The sequence below is a fragment of the Monodelphis domestica genome, chromosome 1, assembly GCF_027887165.1.
Source record: "Monodelphis domestica isolate mMonDom1 chromosome 1, mMonDom1.pri, whole genome shotgun sequence".
Lineage (NCBI taxonomy): Eukaryota > Metazoa > Chordata > Mammalia > Didelphimorphia > Didelphidae > Monodelphis > Monodelphis domestica.
Window position 1 is genome coordinate 153,924,406 of NC_077227.1, and position 18,035 is coordinate 153,942,440.

Here is an 18,035-nt window from a genome sequence, read left to right on the forward strand (position 1 = left end):
GGTTCAAATCCTACCTTAGACACTTACTAGTTGTGTGACCCTAAGTGAGTCATTTAACTTTTTCCAGCCTTTATATCTCCACCTGCAAAATGTGAATAATCAGTGCAAATGTGTGCAAATCAGTTGACCCTGCTAGACCTCAGTTTCCTTATCTTTAAAATGAGGGGGTTGGACTAGTAGCTCTCTACCAAATCTAAGTCTATAATCTTATGAAGAGTCAGAATCATTCAAGTAATACTCTCTTCTCCACTCCCAAATTGCCTTGCATTTATTTTGTATGTGCTTATATATGTACACATTAGCTCTTCCAGTAGAACATCAGCTCCTTGAGGCCAGGGGTGATTTTTTTTTTTTGCCTTTGTATCTGCAGAGTGCCTTTCATGTAGCAGGAACTTAATAAAGTCTTGCTGAAGGACTGATAGATGATATGTCTTATTCTTCCCCTTTTCCAACTTGCCCAATTTTATTTAAGTGTTGAATAAAATAGCAGAATAACTTCACAGTGAGATAAAGAAAATGTGAATTTTCTCTTCTCCATCCCCAGACTAGTCAGAACTATACAGAACTTGCATGTTTATTTATTTTGGTGATGGTAAGCCAACATCCACTTAATTCCAGGGAGGGAGAATTCAACTATCTCTGGGCAGTCCATTATACTGTTCAACACTTATAACTGTCAAACAACTTTTTCCTTATGTTAAATTGAAATCTCTCAATGTATTATAACTTCTACCCACTGCCCCTAGTTTTGTCTGGAGGGACCAAATGGAATGAATCTATGCTTTTCACAGGTGAGCTCTTTAAATATTTGAAGACTGGGGGCAGCCAGATAGCTCAATAGATTGAGAGTCAGGCCTAGAGACAGGAGGTCCTGGGTTCAAATCTGGCCTCAGATATTTCCTAGCTGTGTGACCCTGGGCAAGTTACTTAACCCTCATTGCCTAGCCCTTACCACTCCTTTGCCTTAGAAACAATACGTAGTGTTGATTCTAAGACTGAAGGTAAGGGTTTATATATATATATATATCTGAAGACTAAGATCATATCTTTCCCCCAGTCTTGTCTTTTCCAGACTAAACATTCACAGGTCCTTCAATCTGGTTTTTAATTCTCTTTCTGTCTTTGTTATTCTCCTCAGAAGATAAGCTAGCTCGCCAGTATCCCTTCTAAATGGAATTCCCAGAACTGAACAGAATAAAGAAACCAATACAAATCATAGTGTTGGATTTTAAAGTTTTATTTATAACTGTCCAATACAATAATTTTTTTTCTGTCTGAACTCAGTTCAATCCTTTTTTCAGATATGCAATAAAAAATCAGAATATTTTCCTTAATAAAAATAGTTGAAGAGAGCCACCTATATGCAAATCATAACACATGAATATTATCTCAACACATATATGTATATATACATATATATACATACATATATATACATATACATATATATGTATATGTATGTTTGTATCACATTGGCCTTTATACCATACTTTGGCCAGGACCTTTTTTACTGGTTTAAAAATGAGACTCTTTGGAGAGAATTCCAGTGATATGGACATTGGTTTATAAAGCCCTGATGGAGTTCCAGCCTCCATTCTGCCAGACTTTCTGTGTGACCTTGGACGAGTCACCTAAATTCTTTGGACTCAAGTTTACTTCTCTGGTGTTTTCTTTTAAAAGGCTACTATCCCATTTCCCAGGATGCTAATAGGATTTTTAAAATAATATATTCAGTTTATTGAAAATTTGAATAAATGAATAGAATCATCCCAAAGAAAGACAATGAAAAGTGGAGTTTTCTTCTCTCTACTCCCAAGTTAGTCAGAATTTTAAATCCCAGGTTTACATGCAGATTGACTTTTTTTGGAGATATTCTGCCAGACTTTTAAACTAAATGAAAAACACTACCATGAGAGCAACACAGTTCCCAGAGCTACAATTTCACGGATTCTTTCTTTCAAACTAAATTATTATAAATGGACCAGGTCCTCCTTTCTAGCAGGTGTCTTCCATTCCCAGGAGGATAGATGGCTAGGGATACGGAGTTGAAGAATTCTTGTCATGAATGATATTAAGGAAAATTATTCTTCCTTGGGATCATAGATCTTCAGCTAGAGGAGAACTCTGAGTGATTTCTCCAAGGTCAAATAGACTGGATTTGAACCCAACTCTCCAATTTGTCAGTCTTTCCACTGAACCTTGCTGAAACACCTACGGTGTTTTCTTGATTGTTTAATTTCTTAGATTGTACTATTAATATAGAACAAAGGGGAAAAAAGCCTTACTAATTAACTCAAAAGTATAAAGGGCTATTAGATACAATACCTGAGGGGAGACCTGGAATTTCCAGAAGATTCAATACACTGAGGGATGGGGCAGATAGATAACCTCTGTCCAAACAGTGGGGAAAATTCCCACAATGGTAGGCAAAAGCTCTCAAAGGGTGATACTTCTAGAGATCATGATAACCTCTGTATGGATCTATGGGATGTCACCATTGAGAAGAGCCTTGGGAAGGTAGTTCATAAGAGCAGCACATGCTTTCTGCTTCTTGCTTACCTTACAAATTCATCAAGTTTATCAAATGAGATATGAATGTGAGGGATAATTATTATGACTCTTGGTCTGGAGAGGCTCCCTTGTGAAATCATCATTTAGCCAGATGGAGAATATTGCACCTACTCATCCAACCCATATCCAAACCACTTCCCTGAATGTCCCCTGGGATACCCCTATTTTCAGATATGCTGATAATTAAAGGACCAATCCTCCTCTCCCCTTCCCTGTAGCTCAGGGAGCCTTCAGATTGAAAATGTCTCTACCAAGAGATGAGGGAAAGCCTCAGCAATGACCAGTTCTTTCTAGAGTATTTTCCTCTGCTGATTAAGAAACCAAAGCTGCCTTGCCTTGGGAAAGCTCTCCTTTATTTTTCTTTTCTGATAGAGGGATTACGACATCCTAGAGTCATAGATCTAGAGCTGAAAAGAATCTCAGATGTCATCTAATCAAATCCTTTCATTCTCTAGGTGAGGAAAGAGACCCTGGAGGAAGTAATGATTGGCCTAAGGATGCACAGGTAGTAAAGGAGCAAGGACAGCATTTAAACCTAGGTCTCCTAACTAAGTACAGCAGGTTTTCACTTGACCATGCTGCCTTAGAGTGGAAGGGGTAATCTTTTTCTATTGAGGGTCCTTGACCCACCGAAATCAATCATGGGTTCTTCTCCAAGACTTTAGAAATATGAGGAGTACAACCAATATGAAACTATGGAGATCAAAAAAGCAAAGGTGAAAAAAGAAATGATGAAGGTGAAAAGGTGAAAAAGCATATGGAGAACAGAGAAAGACACAGGGAAAGAAGAAAGGGCCAGAAAAGAGGGGGGAAAAAACCTGAATCACCAATAAAAGAGAGGCTTAGACTAAGGAGAGTCAATTGGAGGTCACTTCCTACAGACCAAAGATTGCCCTTTGTTATGCAAATTAACCATCAGTCAGAGATCCACAACTGCTTCAGTCTAGGCCTTCAGCAGCCTCTCTGAATAGGATACCCACAGAAGTCCACCAGGGAGAAATTATTCTCTGATTTGTAGGAGCAGTGATAGGAAAAAAAGCCAGGAACAAAAGCTGGAAATAGGATGGTCTGAGGCAGGAAAATCTCACTAGAACTCACTGAGTTTTCCATTTTAGTTGATATCATGGTGCAGTGGAGAGTGTCCTAAGAATCAACAGGTCCTGGGTTCAGGTTCTGCCTCCATGCTGCCTCTGTGACCTCCGTAAGTCACAATCTCTTGATGCTCCCAGGCAACTTTAAAATTATAAAGTGCCAATCTGCACTGATATTGGTGGTTTCCTGATATTCCGAACACTGGCGAAATCACAGGTCAAAACAAAAAGTCTTTAAAAAAAATAACTTTCAGAATACAAAGGTGATTTTTTTTCCTGTCTAAAGTGAGATTTCCTCATCTACTTTCTGAGGTATGGATGTTGGGGTTTGTCTTCCATTTATTTTCCAAGACATCATTTTGGTATATAAATATCTGACTCAAAAAGAGAATAACCTGCAAGAACTAGAGTAAGAAACACTTAGTGAAATTCACATGAAAATAAAACACATTCAACTATTCATGAGTGAACTACTAAAAATAATTTGGCACTTTGGAAAAACAGAGGCAGATATTGTAAAAAATAAGGGGTACTTCTAGGCCTATTGGTGAAATTGCATTTGTATTTAAAGCAATGTTTTTTTAATACTGTAAATGAACTATTTGCCATTGAACATAGCTTCAATCCCTTAAACCAACCCTTTTTTAAAAGTCAAGGAATCACCTCTTAGTACTTCAAGTGGCAGTGGAATGAACCCAACTCTCTTGGATCCTTTTGAGTTCTCACTCATCTCAAAGGCAGCTTCATACATCTGTAGTGGGAAACCATAGATTTGGAGATGGAAGGGATTTTAGATGTTATTTTCCAAATCTTTTCATTTTATAAAGAAGAAAATTGAGGCCCATATAAATTAAGTAAATTGCCCAAAGTGGCATTTGAAGGTAGGCCACATCAGGATTTGAACCCAGGTCCTCTTATTCCAGAGCACTTTCTTTCAATTGTAACAGGATCCAGAGGACAGAAGGATAACTCTCCCATACCCTTACAAGAGTGTCTATTGATAAGCAAAATACCTCTACTCTATAAATGCTCTCAGATATTGAAGATGGTTTCCTTGAATTCCTGAGACATCTAGCAATTGGCCAATTGGGCTTCAGGAATTTCTAAGGAGATTTCATTTGGGTAGGATGTGAGGTGGTGGTGGATGGGAAAGAAAGGATTAATAGGGCTATTAGGAAAGCTGCAGAATGAGGTTTTTCCTATTCTGGGTTGGGGATACTTTTTTTGCATCTTCATCACCTCCAGTAGTGCCAGACACATGGATTCTCAGTACATGTTGACTGGCCTATATCTAAGCTTCTCTACCCTCCACTGATTAGTTGACTGTTGCTTCAACTAGTATGTACAGAAGGAGCTTCCACTATTGTGAAGGCACTGGCCCTGAAAGGATGAAAATGAATAGGATCCTGCTCAACTGAATAGTTTCTTTTCTGGAGGGAGCAAACATTAGGGAGAAAATTAGAGCTTTTTTCTTTCTTTTTTTTTTAAACTGGGGTAAGGGAATTGAAGTTGCTATTTATCTTTCAGAAGACCTGCTAGGTCTTTACCTTCCATTATTATCCATGTGTTTTGTAAACCTGAAAGCATTCTAAAAAAAAAAAACACAAGCTACCACCAGATTCCCTAAGAGGGCAGTGGGGTTGAAGAGGGAAAATCCTGGACTGGAGGTCAGGAAACTTGGATTCTAGGTCCTGCTCTGCCATTGATTGACTGTGTGTCTTTAGGCAAATTGCCTTTTCACTCTAGATTTATTTCCTTGTCTGTAAAATAAGAAGAACTGGACTGGACGATTTCTAAAGACCCTTCCACCAACAAAATTCTGTGTCTCATCAGACAGGATTGGAAACTTGAGATAATCAGGCCATAATTCTCTGGTTAAAATATATCAGTGATCACAGATCTTATTCAGTTGGCAAAAGGAGAATTTTCTCTGTTCCCAATTCCTTCCTTCTATTTATATTATCCCTTTCATTCTTTCTCTCTCTTTTCCCCAATTTTCTTCTTCCTCATTTCCTTCACTCACTTTCTAAAACTTTGCTTTTCTTGTCCTCCCTCTACTCCCCAGCATTCCATTGCTACTTCTTTATTCCTCTTTCTCTATCCCTTCTGCTAGCTTCTCTCTCTTCCTCCTTTTCTGGACCTTCATAGGTTCTCCTACCGGGGTTCCAGTCAATCTGAGTTGGAAGGCAGGGTCTAAATATCTCTATCTGTTGCTTTGTTGCCAATAATTAGCTGTGTCCTACCAAAGACTGAAGCACTCAGAGTGAAAAAATAAAAGAATATTCCCCCTTATTTTCTCCTCTCTGTGTGGCTCACTCACTCTCTCTCGCTTAATCCATGCTTCATTCCTCTACTTTCTTTAAATTCACACATCCCAACTTTGGAGAAGGCTTGATATACTGATCATTCATACTTTTAGGCTGAATATGCAGTTGGGTTCCCTGAGGGCCAGAGAGTACTATTCTCCCATGACAAGTCAGGTCACCAAAGGAGTCCTCATTGCACTCCCATGTCGGATACCAGCACTATGGCCATTTATGGATGGATTCCTCTTCTGTGCTATGTAGGCCTTTCTCAAGCAGGACTCAGCTCCCAAATTTTCTCAGCTTCTGTTGCTCAATGAAGAAGTTAGTTCTGAGCTCGTTTGCTCCTCCTCCACAACTGTGTACAAACTCTTTGGATAAGCAGAATTTCTGCCCTATTTCTCAGCAGATCTCTTGTCTTACAGTATCAGCCTTGTTCCATCCAGTAAAACCAAATGGAAATCCAGTAAATCTTCTCTTCCAGGAATATGATTCTTTGGACCTTCATTGTTCCTTCTGCCTACCAGTCATTTCTTATCAATGTTCTGAATCAAACAATTGCACCAAAGAATATGTATACTTTTGAAGATGACAAACAGGATTTAAAGATGTCTCAGAATACATCTTAGCTCTCTCACCAGTCAGTGATATTGCCACATAGTCCTTCTTACCTGCAGTGCCTTATGTGAATAATGCCAGTTTTAAACTTGAAAAATAAAAAAAAAGAAAATGAAAAAACCCACAAAGGCCCATAAACCTTACCCATTGGTTCTGAGGATTGGTAATCAGGTGTAAGTCCTTCTTAATTATAATTAAGAGTTCTAGACTCTTAAACAAAAGGCCTTGATCAGCTCAGGGCTTCAACACAAGGATAGCTCCAAAACCTCTTTAAGTCTTTCTCCCTGACAAAGTCTTAGGAGAGTAAGCACTTTGTACACTCCTCCTCAAAGGCTCAGAGACTTAGAAAACCAGGGTGCTGGCTGTGGTCAGGGACCCAAGAGTGTCCAAAGACTGTAAACCATGCTGGGATGGTAGAGTCCTCCAAAGGGACCTATGTTTCCCTATCAGGAGCCGAGCAGGGCTAGACTAAGAAGTGCTGCTTCTTCTCCTGGGGTGAAGCATTTTCCTTTTGGCAATATCTTCTTCTGTGTCACTCTCACAGTTTCTCTAAAAAAAGAACAGAAGAAGGTGTTTGATAATAGGAATAAGTCACATTTATGTAGTGCAACAACTTAGTAGGATACATAGTACCCCCATTTTACAGATGATTAAACAAACTAATTTAGCTAAGTGTTGTACACTGAGTCAAGGCTGGTCCTTGAACTCAAAGCCAGTAATCCTTTCTCATGCACCATATTGTTTCTCTGGGGTTATTCCTCCTTGACTAGAGATCATTGTCAGGGTTGTAGAATAAAAAGATGGGCCCGGGGATGGCTGGTGATCATGGTATCTTGCTTAGCCCTATGACTCTGTTAAGTGGTCAGACCAACTAGGCTGGCTAGAGACCTTGCAGATAGATGTTCATTCATTCAGTTGTGTCCAATTCTGTGGCCCCATGGACCATAGCATATCAGGCCCTTCTATCCTCCACTATTTCCCAAAGTCTGTCCAAGTTCATATTTATTGTTTCCATGACACTATCTATCCATCTCGTCTTCTTCTATCCCCTTTTTTCTTTTTGCCTTCAATCTTTCCCAACTTTAGGGTCTTTTCCAGTGAGTCCTTTCTTCTCCATAAGTAGCCAGAGTATTTAAGCTTCAGTTTCAGTATTTGACCTTCCAGTGAATAATCTGAATTAACTTCTTTAAGTATTGACTAATTTATCTCATTGTTTATTTGGCTACAAAATCAACAGACAGATGTGGACCCTGCCTTCCAACTTATCTTGATCAGAACCCAGGTAGGAGAGCTCTCATAGCAGAAAGAAAGAGAGAAAGAGAGAAAGAAAGAGAGAGAGAGAGAGAGAGAGAGAGAGAGAGAGAGAGAGAGAGAGAGAGAGAGAGAGAGAGAAAGAAAGAGAGAGAGAAAGAGAGAGAGAGAGAGAGAGAGAGAAAGAGAGAGAGAGAGAGAAAGAAAGAAAGAAAGAAAGAAAGAAAGAAAGAAAGAAAGAAAGAAAGAAAGAAAGAAAGAAAGAAAGAAAGAAAGAAAGAAAGAAAGAAAGAAAGAAAGAAAGAAAGAAAGAAAGAAAGACAGAAGAGAGTAATAGAGAACATGGATGGGGTCACAGATGCCAAAGTTAAAGGAAGTCAGGTGGGGGGGGGTAGAACTTAAGAAACCAAAAGGTGGTTAAGTAAGTCCAAATGTTGATTAAAATGAAAATTACACCTGGGCTGCTACATTCTGCCTAGTTACTGCCGCTTGGTGTTTTCTCATACATATACTACTTGGATAAATATAGAAAGGGTTGGGAATAGTGTTAATGAGGTTTCCTGAACCTACTCTCAAGGATTCTCTATGAATTTAAATAACTTAATTAGGAATCATGACTCTTTGACCATATGCCTTATGTGCCTAGATATGGGATGAACAAAATCACAGATTTTTTTTTAAGCTAGACATTCCCTTAGAATTCAACTCTTCCAATCCTCCCATTTTACAGATTATGAAACTGCATCTCAGAAAAAAGTAGCTTTTCAAAGGTCACAGAGCACCAGGGATGAGAATGGGAGTATCTTAGTTCTTCCCTTTTTGTTGTAATTGTTGGTATATATGTATCTCTCAGAAACAAAATGCCATCCCAGGTGAGGGATTCCTGAGGTCTGCAATTATTGCTAGGCTCAGAACTTCACAGGTCCAGGTATTGTCATATAGATTATGTATTCTGAGTAAGGAAGCATTAGATGTGCTATCCTCTGTGGTCTTTGGAGCTCTCAAATGACAACATATTTGAAGCATGGTTTGGGAAAGTCTATCTCTGGCCTCTTTTTGTCCCCCATGCTAAGATAGGGACCCCATCATGTCCCCCATCTCTACCTCTTAGAATCCCTGTTGGGGCTCTAGGTAGCTCAGGACCATCTCCTTCAACAGTAATTTCCCCAAGTTGTTAGTATTCCCTCAACACCATTTATATTTATTTTGTATATAAACTATCTATATTTTTAACTGTGAATATGTTGTATCTTAATCTTCTCAAGCTCCTTAAAGGTAAGGATTGTTTCACTTCTGTATTTGTATCCCCACTACCTAATACAGTGCCTGATACATCACAGATACATAATAAATGCTTGCTGATTGATTGATTTCATTCATTTATACCAAAGTGAAAATCCAGAAAGGTTGTTTGATTTTCTCAGAGGCTAAAACTTAGCCAATTTCCAGCCTACTTTGGCCTCAAACACTTCCCTGCTATATGATTCTGGAGAAGTCACTTAGCCCAAATTGCCTAGCCCTTACCACTCTTCTACCTTGGAACAGATGCTTAGTATCAGTTCTAAGAAAAAAGATAAGGATTAAAAAGAAATATGCAGCCCACTTCATTTTGTTCTTCGCTAAAATGGCAGAGAATCATGGATCAAGCCACAGGGCTCCCTTTCCAATGTAAGATTGTTAATCTATTGGAGCACCCACGAAGAACATAAAGTGAAAAATTGTATGCTTCAATCTACACTCAGATTCTACCATTTCTTTTACTGAGGTGGATGACATTTTTCATCTCTAGAAATTGTCTTGGAACTTTATATTTCTGAGAAAACCTGAGTCTTCTCATAATATATAATATAATAAAGTCTTCTCATAATATATATAATATATATTAACAGATGGTTATTATACAATATTGCTGTTACTGTATACAGTGTTTTTCTGGTTCTGGTCACTTCATTTTGCATCAGTTCATATAAGTCTTTCCAGGTTTTTCTCAAATCATCCTGTTCATCATTTCATATATCACAATAGTATTCCATTACAATTATGTATTACAGCTTGTTCAGCCATTCCCCAATTGATGGACATTCTCCCAATTTTCAATTCTTTGCCAACACAAAAAGAGGTACTATAGATATTTTTATACAAATATATCCTTTCCCCTTTAAAAAAATATCCTTGGGATTCAGAACTAGTAGTGGTATTGCTAGATTAAACCAATACTCAGAATTGATTCTAAGAAGGAAGGTAAGGGTTTAAAAAAAAAAAAAGCAAACTGTACATACTAGAGATCCCTATTCCTGCATATAATCCTTTTTTGCATATGGAAATGTTTTGTTTTGTTGGTGTTTGTTAAGTATTTAACAAAATAAGAAACTGAGGCAACTAAAAGAGTTTTATAGATCTTTGAACATAGTTCCAAATTGCTTTCCAGAATAATTGGATCAATTTGGATCACTCCACCAATTTTCCCATATTCCCTACAGAATTTATTTTCCTTTTCTATTAGTGAGGTGGTACCTCTGAGTTGCTTTAATTTGCATTTCTCTAATCAATAGTGATTTAGAGCATTTTTTTAATGTAACTATACATGGTTTTGATTTCTTCTTCTGAGAACTGCCTATTCATATTCTTTGATCAGGTCTAGAATTTTGAAGAAAGTTATAATGCATTTTTCTCCCAGGGAGAAAAAAATTATTATTATTATCATCATCATCATTTTTAAAACCCTTATCTTTCGTCTTAGAACCAATACTATTTTTCATCTCTAAAAATTGACATTTTGTCTTGGAACTTTATATTGCTGAGAAGATCTGAGTCATTCACAGATGGTTATCATACAATATTGCTATTACTGTATAAAATGTTTTATACTATGTATTGGTATAAGGCAGAAGAGTGGTTAAGAGCTAGGCAATGGGGGTCAAGTGACTTGCCCAGGGTCACACAGCTATCGTGTGTATCTGAGGTCAGAGCCACCCAGCTACCCCCCAAAAATTATTTTTAAAGAAAAAAAATTTAAAAGCAACTCCTTGAAAACAATGTTTAAAAGAGAAAATACCAAAATATTTTATTTTGGCTTTTGCATGGCTGAACAAGAGACAGAGGAACCATATCGAAGTCTTAATCCAATTATATTTTCATTTAGTTTAAATTGATCTAATCTCATTAATATGGAGATAGTGCATTTTAATATAATACAAAACTATTAAAAAGAAGGTACCAGTTCAGGAACACTTCACTCTGGGAATGAGAAAATAGTAGTAGAGATGGTCTTATTTAATGCTTCCAAACAAATGGGTCTGTTACAATTCTATCTATTTGTAAAAAAAAAATCCAATTTAGAAAACTATATAAACCTATTTCTGAGAACTCATCAACATCTGCAACACAGGGGGAGGCTCAGAGATTCACTATACAGGGAAATTGAACAGGGAGATGTTAAATAGACTATTTAGAAATGCCTGAGAAATGACAATGATTTAGGAAAGTTTAAATTCTTTTCAGTTAAACTCTGGCAATCTCTCAACACACAGGCATACATGTTAGACTTTATTGAGCACCTGTTATATACCAAGCACTGTGCTAAGCACTGGGGATAAAAATTTTTTTAAAGAAAATGACAGCTCCCTGCTCTGAAGGAACTCATAGTCTAAAGGGGGAAGACAACAAAGAATTGTGCTCCAACAAGATGTATACAAGATAAATTTAGAGATAATCAACAGAGAGAGGCACTAGAATTAAGGGGCACTGGGAAAGACTTCTTGTAGAAGGTGGGATTTTAGCCAGGACTTCAGAAAAGCCAGGAAGTCGAAATGAATAGGGAGAGAATTCTAGGCATAAGAAGAGTGGGTAAAAATGCCAAGATTCAGGAGATCCACTGTTTTGTCTGAGAAATAAGTTGTCATTGCCTTCCCCTTACCACTTTTCTGCCCTGGAACAAATGTATAATATTGATTCCAAGATGGAAGGTAAAGGGAAAAAAAAAGCAAGTTCTATTAGCCAGTTTAATAGGTATGAGGTAGTACCTCTGAGTTGCTTTAATTTGCATTTCTCTAATCAATAGTGATTAAGAGCATTTTTTTCATGTAAGTATACATGGCTTTGATGATTTCTTCTGAGAACTGCCTATTCATATCCTTTGATCAGGTCTAGAATTTTGAAGAAAGTTATGATGCATTTTTCTCCCAGGAATTCTTTAAAATTACTTTAAAAAAATTTTTTTAAACAGCTAAAATAATGTTTAGAAGAAAAAAAAACCAATGAGCACAATAGAGATCCCTATCCTTTCATTTAATCTTCTGTTCTACTTTGTATGTATAAATGTGTTTCAATGTATATGTGTTTGTTAAATATTTAATATAAAATGAGAAACTGAGAAACTAAGAAAACTAAAATCACCAATTCAAATCTTGCTTAAGAGCCTATTTCCAACATGAATTGAACAAAGAATAAAGATAAAAACTTGGGGAAAACTTAATTAACCTAAAATAAGATTTATTAAAGAATCAATGAGTAGGAATGCCCTTTCTCTTTCTTTTTTTAATTAATTTTTCCCAAATCTGTAAAAATAATTTTTAATATTCATTTAAAAAATTTTTGTGTTCCAAATTTTCCTTCCATCTCTCCTCTTTTCCTTCTTCCCCAATTGAGAAGGCAGGCCTACATCAAATTGTAGGTTATACAAGTGTAGTTATGCAAAACATTTCAGAAACCACTTTCAAAGACCATCTAATATAACTTGTACCTAACCTAGAATTCCATCTCCAACAAATATGAATTAAAATTGGAATGGATCTTAGAAATCATCTGGTTCGTATTTGTAGATCTGACTTGGCCATGGACTTTTAAGTTTCCAGGACATTACTATCTAAATGACCTTAAGTGGTTCCTTTCGGCTTCTGAGGACTCCATTTCCTCTGGTGTAAAAAGGAGAGATCTTGGAATAGGATAGACTAAGACCCTGGGTAAGGTGGGGATAAGCTCTCATGAAAGGTCCTTCTACTTAAGTCTGGGGTTCTTAGACAAGAATCTGTGAACATTTTTTTTTATTTGAATAATTCAATATCAATATAATTGGCTTCCTTTGTATTCCTCTGTATTGTATTTTATTCATCTAAAAAGATTACCTGACAAGATGCCCATAGATTTCACCAGACTCCCAAAGGAGTCCATGACACACACAAAAGTTTTAGAACCTCTGGATAAATCAATACTATGCCTTCTAAAGGTGGTTACTTAATACGAGTTGACTGTCCTAACACTTCTCAATACTTGGCAGAATCAACCAATCAATCTAGATGTTCTATAGGGAACTTTTAATCCTAGGATTTTTTCCCCTCTGATATCTGGGACACTTAAAGGGTATTGTCCCATTTCACCACTCACCTATCCAACCCCAGTTAGCAGAAGTCCATGGAATAAAAATAAAGACAAAGGATAAATAATACAAATACTTCAAAAGATAGAACTAGGAGTTCTCCTACTCCTGACATAGATCGCATGTTCCTTTCATGTTATCTTATAGTACTGTCTTCACAAACCTGACTGGCCAAAATAGAACATTTAATCATCTGTTGGCCAGCTTTATTTACTAATGAACCTCAATGAACACAGAGCTCCATTTCCTATCTGTACTTTTGCTCAGGCCATTTTACATGCCTAAAATAAACTCACTTCTCAACTCAACCTTTAAGAATCCTTGAATTTCTCCAGGAAACAACTCAGATACCATCTCCCCAGGGAAGCCTTTTGTGATCCCTCCTAGAGGTTAACACTCTCCCTTAAATTATGGTGTATTTATCTCTCTGTTTAAATGTTGGTGTCCTTCCCTCCTCCCCCAAAGGTGAACTCCTTGAGGGCACAGGTTATTTTTTTTTTGTTTGTTTGTCTTTAAATCTATAGGGTCAAGCACAGAGTAGTCACTTAATAAAAGCTTACTGACTAAAAGAATGAACACTGGAGTGAGGGAAATTATAATACATACCAAATCATTTTCCTCTTTTAAATGGACCTTTTTCATCAGGGACCGGGTAAGGTGGTTACACAGTGAGACAATGCTAAATGAAAGCTGGGGCCAGGAGAAAAGACACACAAAAGAGAAACTGTGAGGAGAAAGTCATGTAGAGTCTGAGAAAAACTTTCCATGTGCCACCCAAAGCCTGGGCGATGCCCACTGACACACATACCTTCCACCGCCTTCGGACATACTGCTTTTTGAAATTTTCCAAGTTGATGACAGATTCCCTCCGGACCATGGCTTGTCGATTATCCACTGGCTATGAGACAAAAACAACCAGAGGTTATTTCTGGGCATTTTTCAAGGTTCTCTTTCTCTGCCCTTCAAACCCCCAAGACTAACAGACACACTGCTTTGTGCTGGGCTTGCAGAGTTAGATGGCATTGCCCAATTCTTGCATTTCCTGAGGTCACCAAGAGCACAGAGCATGAGCCTGATGGTGAAGCAATTCAGCTTTGAATTTGTCAACTGTGAAGGTGATGTGTCTTTGGCTCTTTTGGCTGATCTGTTGTTACCACAGTGGAAGAAAATGCAGACTGAGTCTCTCTGCTCCAGGCTCCAGTGGGGCTGGCAGAGTCCCAGCTGCTCCTGGGGCTAAGGGTAAGATGGTGGAGTGAGATTTCAGCATCACAGTGTGTGGTGTAGGTCAGATGATAGGATTAACACAATGGTACACAATCTGTAGTAGGGTCAACAAATAAAGTAAAACATGACCACAATGGCACACTAAATATTTTTCTCTGTGATGTGCTTAGTTGGAAAAGATACAGAAAGCATAAATATTCCTAGGAAAAAAAATGATGATGATAACAATAATGACTCATGCTTCTAAAGTGCCTTAGTGTTCATAATCAGTCGATAAACATTCAGTAAGTGCCTGTTATGTGCTAGGCCCTGTGCTAAGGGCTAGGGATACAAAGTGGGGGGAAAAGAACCTGCTCATTTGAAGCTTATGGTATAGAGACAGCTATATGGCTCAGTGGATTGAGAGCTACACGTAGAGATAGGAGGTCCTGTGTTCAAATTTGACTGTGATATTTACAAGCTGTGTGATCCTGGGCAAGTCACTTTAACTCCCATTTCCCAACCCTTCCACTATTCTACTTTGGAACCAATATACAGTAGTGATTCTAGAGAGGAAGATAAGGGTTTATGAAGAAGAAGAAGCAGAAGCAGATGAAAAGAAGCAGAAACAGAAGCAGAAGAAGCAGAAGAGAAGCAGAAGCAGCAGAAGCAGAAGCAGAAGCAGAAGAAGAAGAAGAAGAAGAAGAAGAGGAAGAAGAGGAAGAAGAAGAAGAAGAAGCAGAGGAAGAAGCAGAAGCAGAAGAAGAAGCAGAAGCAGAAGCAGAAGCAGCAGAAGCAGAAGCAGAAGCAGAAGCAGCAGAAGCAGAAGCAGAAGCAGAAGCAGCAGAAGCAGAAGAAGAAGAGGAGGAAGAAGAAGAGGAGGAAGAAGAAGAAGAAGAAGAGGAAGAAGAGGAAGAAGAAGAAGAAGAGGAAGAAGAAGAAGAAGAAGAAGAGGAAGAAGAGGAAGAAGAAGAAGCTGAAGAAGCAGCAGCAACAGCAGCAGCAGCAGCAGCAGCAGCTTATGGTTTAATGAACTTAAGTGTGCCTTATTGTAAGGAAAGCAACTGTAAGGAAACCTGTAAGGAAAGCAACTTCTTTTAAAAAATATTTTAAATATCTATTTTACAAATGATAAAAAATCAACTACACATTTGCAGGATAAGGAAGGAGGACCTGGGAATTTTCATAGATTACAAAATTAAAGTGACTCAAAAGCCAGATCAGCAGCCAATGAAATGGGGTTTTCTTGGCAAAGATACAAATTTTCCATTTCCTTCTCCGACGCCTCTTCTAGATGAAGAAACTGAGACCAATGGGGGTAAAGTGACTTGCCTAGGGTTACAGAGCTCAGAAGTGTTTGAGGCCAGATTTGAACCCACGAAGATGAATCTTCCTGATGTCAGGCCCTACCTACCCTCTATCCAACCAACGTATCACCTAGATACCTAAAATGATCTTGGGCTACCCTAATAAAATCAAATGAAGTTGGCATTGATGCATTTTTTATGGAGAGACTATTGATAATTTAAAAGGTAATAATGGAATGTAGTTAATAAGGAACTGGCTTGAGAGTCAGGAAAACCAAAGGTTAATGTCTTGCCTGACACATAATTTCTGTGTGACCCTGGGCAATTCACCTAACTTCCTAGGGTTCCCAAGCAACTAAGAATACAAGTTTCAGATAAAGTACCAGCCTACACTGATAATAGTAGCTTGCATTTATATAGTGCTCTAAGGTTTACAAAGTGCTTCATAATATTTGATCTTTGTAAAAACCCTGAGAGGTAAGTGCTATTGTTATCCCCATTTTATAGCTAAAGAAATTGAAGCAGACAAGAAGTGAAGTGACTTACTCAGAGTCACACAACTAGGAAATCTCTGAGGTGGTATTTGAATTTAGGTTCTTCTGACTCCAGGTCCCACACCATCTCCTGAATTAAGTGGCTACCTAAAAGCTCTTCCAAAGAAGCTTTCTACATGGATGAAATTGCAAGTCTTGTCCAACAAGAACAACAACAAGAAAAAAGACGAGTTGGAGCATGTCCAGAGAAGAATAACCAAAATGGTAAGGGGATTCAAAACTCATGAGGGGCAACTAGGTGACTCAGTGGATAGAGCATGAGAGCTAAAGTCAGGAGGAACTGGATTCAAATTTGACCTCAAATGAATATCAGTTTGGTGACCCTGGTCAAGTCACTTAATCCCTATTGCCTAGCCCTTATTGTATTCTCTCTTAGAATTGATACTGAAATAGAAGGTAAGGGTTTAAATTTTAATAAAGAAAAGAAAAAGGAAACCATGCCATTTAAGGATGGGCTGCAGGAAATACGAATATTTGGTTTGGAAAGAAAATCAAGATTTGGAACAAGAGAACTGGAGGGAATAAAATAGCTATTTTCAAAAATTTGAAGATCTATGATATAGAAGAAGGATCAGACTTGTTTTACCAGATCATGTACTTAGGAATAAAGAATAAAGTTGAAGAGATCCATTTTTAGATTCACATAAGAAAGAAAACTGCCTAATAATTAGAGTTGTGCAAAAGTAGAATGGGCTGCCCGAGTGCTGGTGAGTTGCCCATTCCTGGAAATCTTCAAATTGAGACTGAATGATCACTCATCATGGATGTTGTGGGGTACCATGCAGAAAGGTTGGTATACAGATGCTGAAAGGTGGTTGTAAGGATGTAGGCAGGAGCTCCACAACTAGCCAATCAGCATAGACACAGTGGATTAGGGACTTTTCTTCTTTAGAGTCTCCTCAGAACTAGCCAAAATTGACCCAAAGTTGTCTTAAGGTGGTTAACATATCATTAGCTTTCTATTTGCATTGTGGTTTTCACCCTTCCACACACACCCCCTCCATGGGCAAAGCAGGTGAATCACAGGCAAAGTGACATCAGTTCCTTGGGCATAATGGCAAGGCTGCAACTACCCAAACAATTGACCCTTTTCCTAACAACCAAGCAAGATAAAAAGCATTCCTGAAAATCTCTGGGGACCTTTCCATTGCTAAACTTTTCCATCACTGCAGTCACTCCATTACCAAGACCATTCCCTAACCTCCCTTCCACTCTCAATCAAATTTGTTCCCTCACCATGGAGATTGCCTGAGTTGCCAATTCTTTGGGCAATACTGTAATCTCATGGCCCACATTAGATCAATTAGAATGGATGCCCTCTGAGTGCCCTTCCAATTCTTAAGATAAAGATACCATAATAAAAAGTTTAGTGGAGAACGGGAAATAAAAAGCCAAGGAAAATAATACAAGAACGTGAAGAATATTCTGAGAAAGAAAAGATTGATTTCCTGTCTTCTACACAGCCCATGTTCATTGTAGTATTCATAGCTTACTTTAAGTTCTCCTGCACCTACTCAAACCCTTTACATCCTTCAAGATTCAGCTCATATGCCACCTCTTCCAGAAAGCCTTGACTATGTCTGGATTACCCTATTTAGTATCAGTTAGTATCATATTATATACTATCTTGGGCATCAAAGTGGTACAATGGATATAATACCAGGTCTGGAGTCAGGAAGACTTATCTTCCTGAGTTCAAATCCAGCTTCAGACATTTTCTAGTTGTGTCTCCCTGGGAAAGTCACTTAACCTTGTTCTCCTCA

At 38.0% G+C, this 18,035-nt stretch overlaps 1 protein-coding gene across 1 annotated transcript in view; it reads right to left on the minus strand.

The window, feature by feature from the left end:
• Window positions 1–1,219: 1,219 nt before the first annotated feature.
• Window positions 1,220–18,035, minus strand: part of DAPK2 (death associated protein kinase 2) — a 199,478-nt gene continuing 182,662 nt past the window's right edge. Inside the window, exons 10-12 of the mRNA XM_016427665.2 lie at window positions 14,017–14,106; window positions 13,815–13,898; window positions 1,220–7,132 (exon numbers count right to left, since the gene is read on the minus strand). Of these exons, the coding sequence (XP_016283151.1) occupies window positions 7,052–7,132; window positions 13,815–13,898; window positions 14,017–14,106 (255 nt within the window). The 3' untranslated portion in view covers window positions 1,220–7,051. The remainder of the gene's footprint in view (window positions 7,133–13,814; window positions 13,899–14,016; window positions 14,107–18,035) is intronic.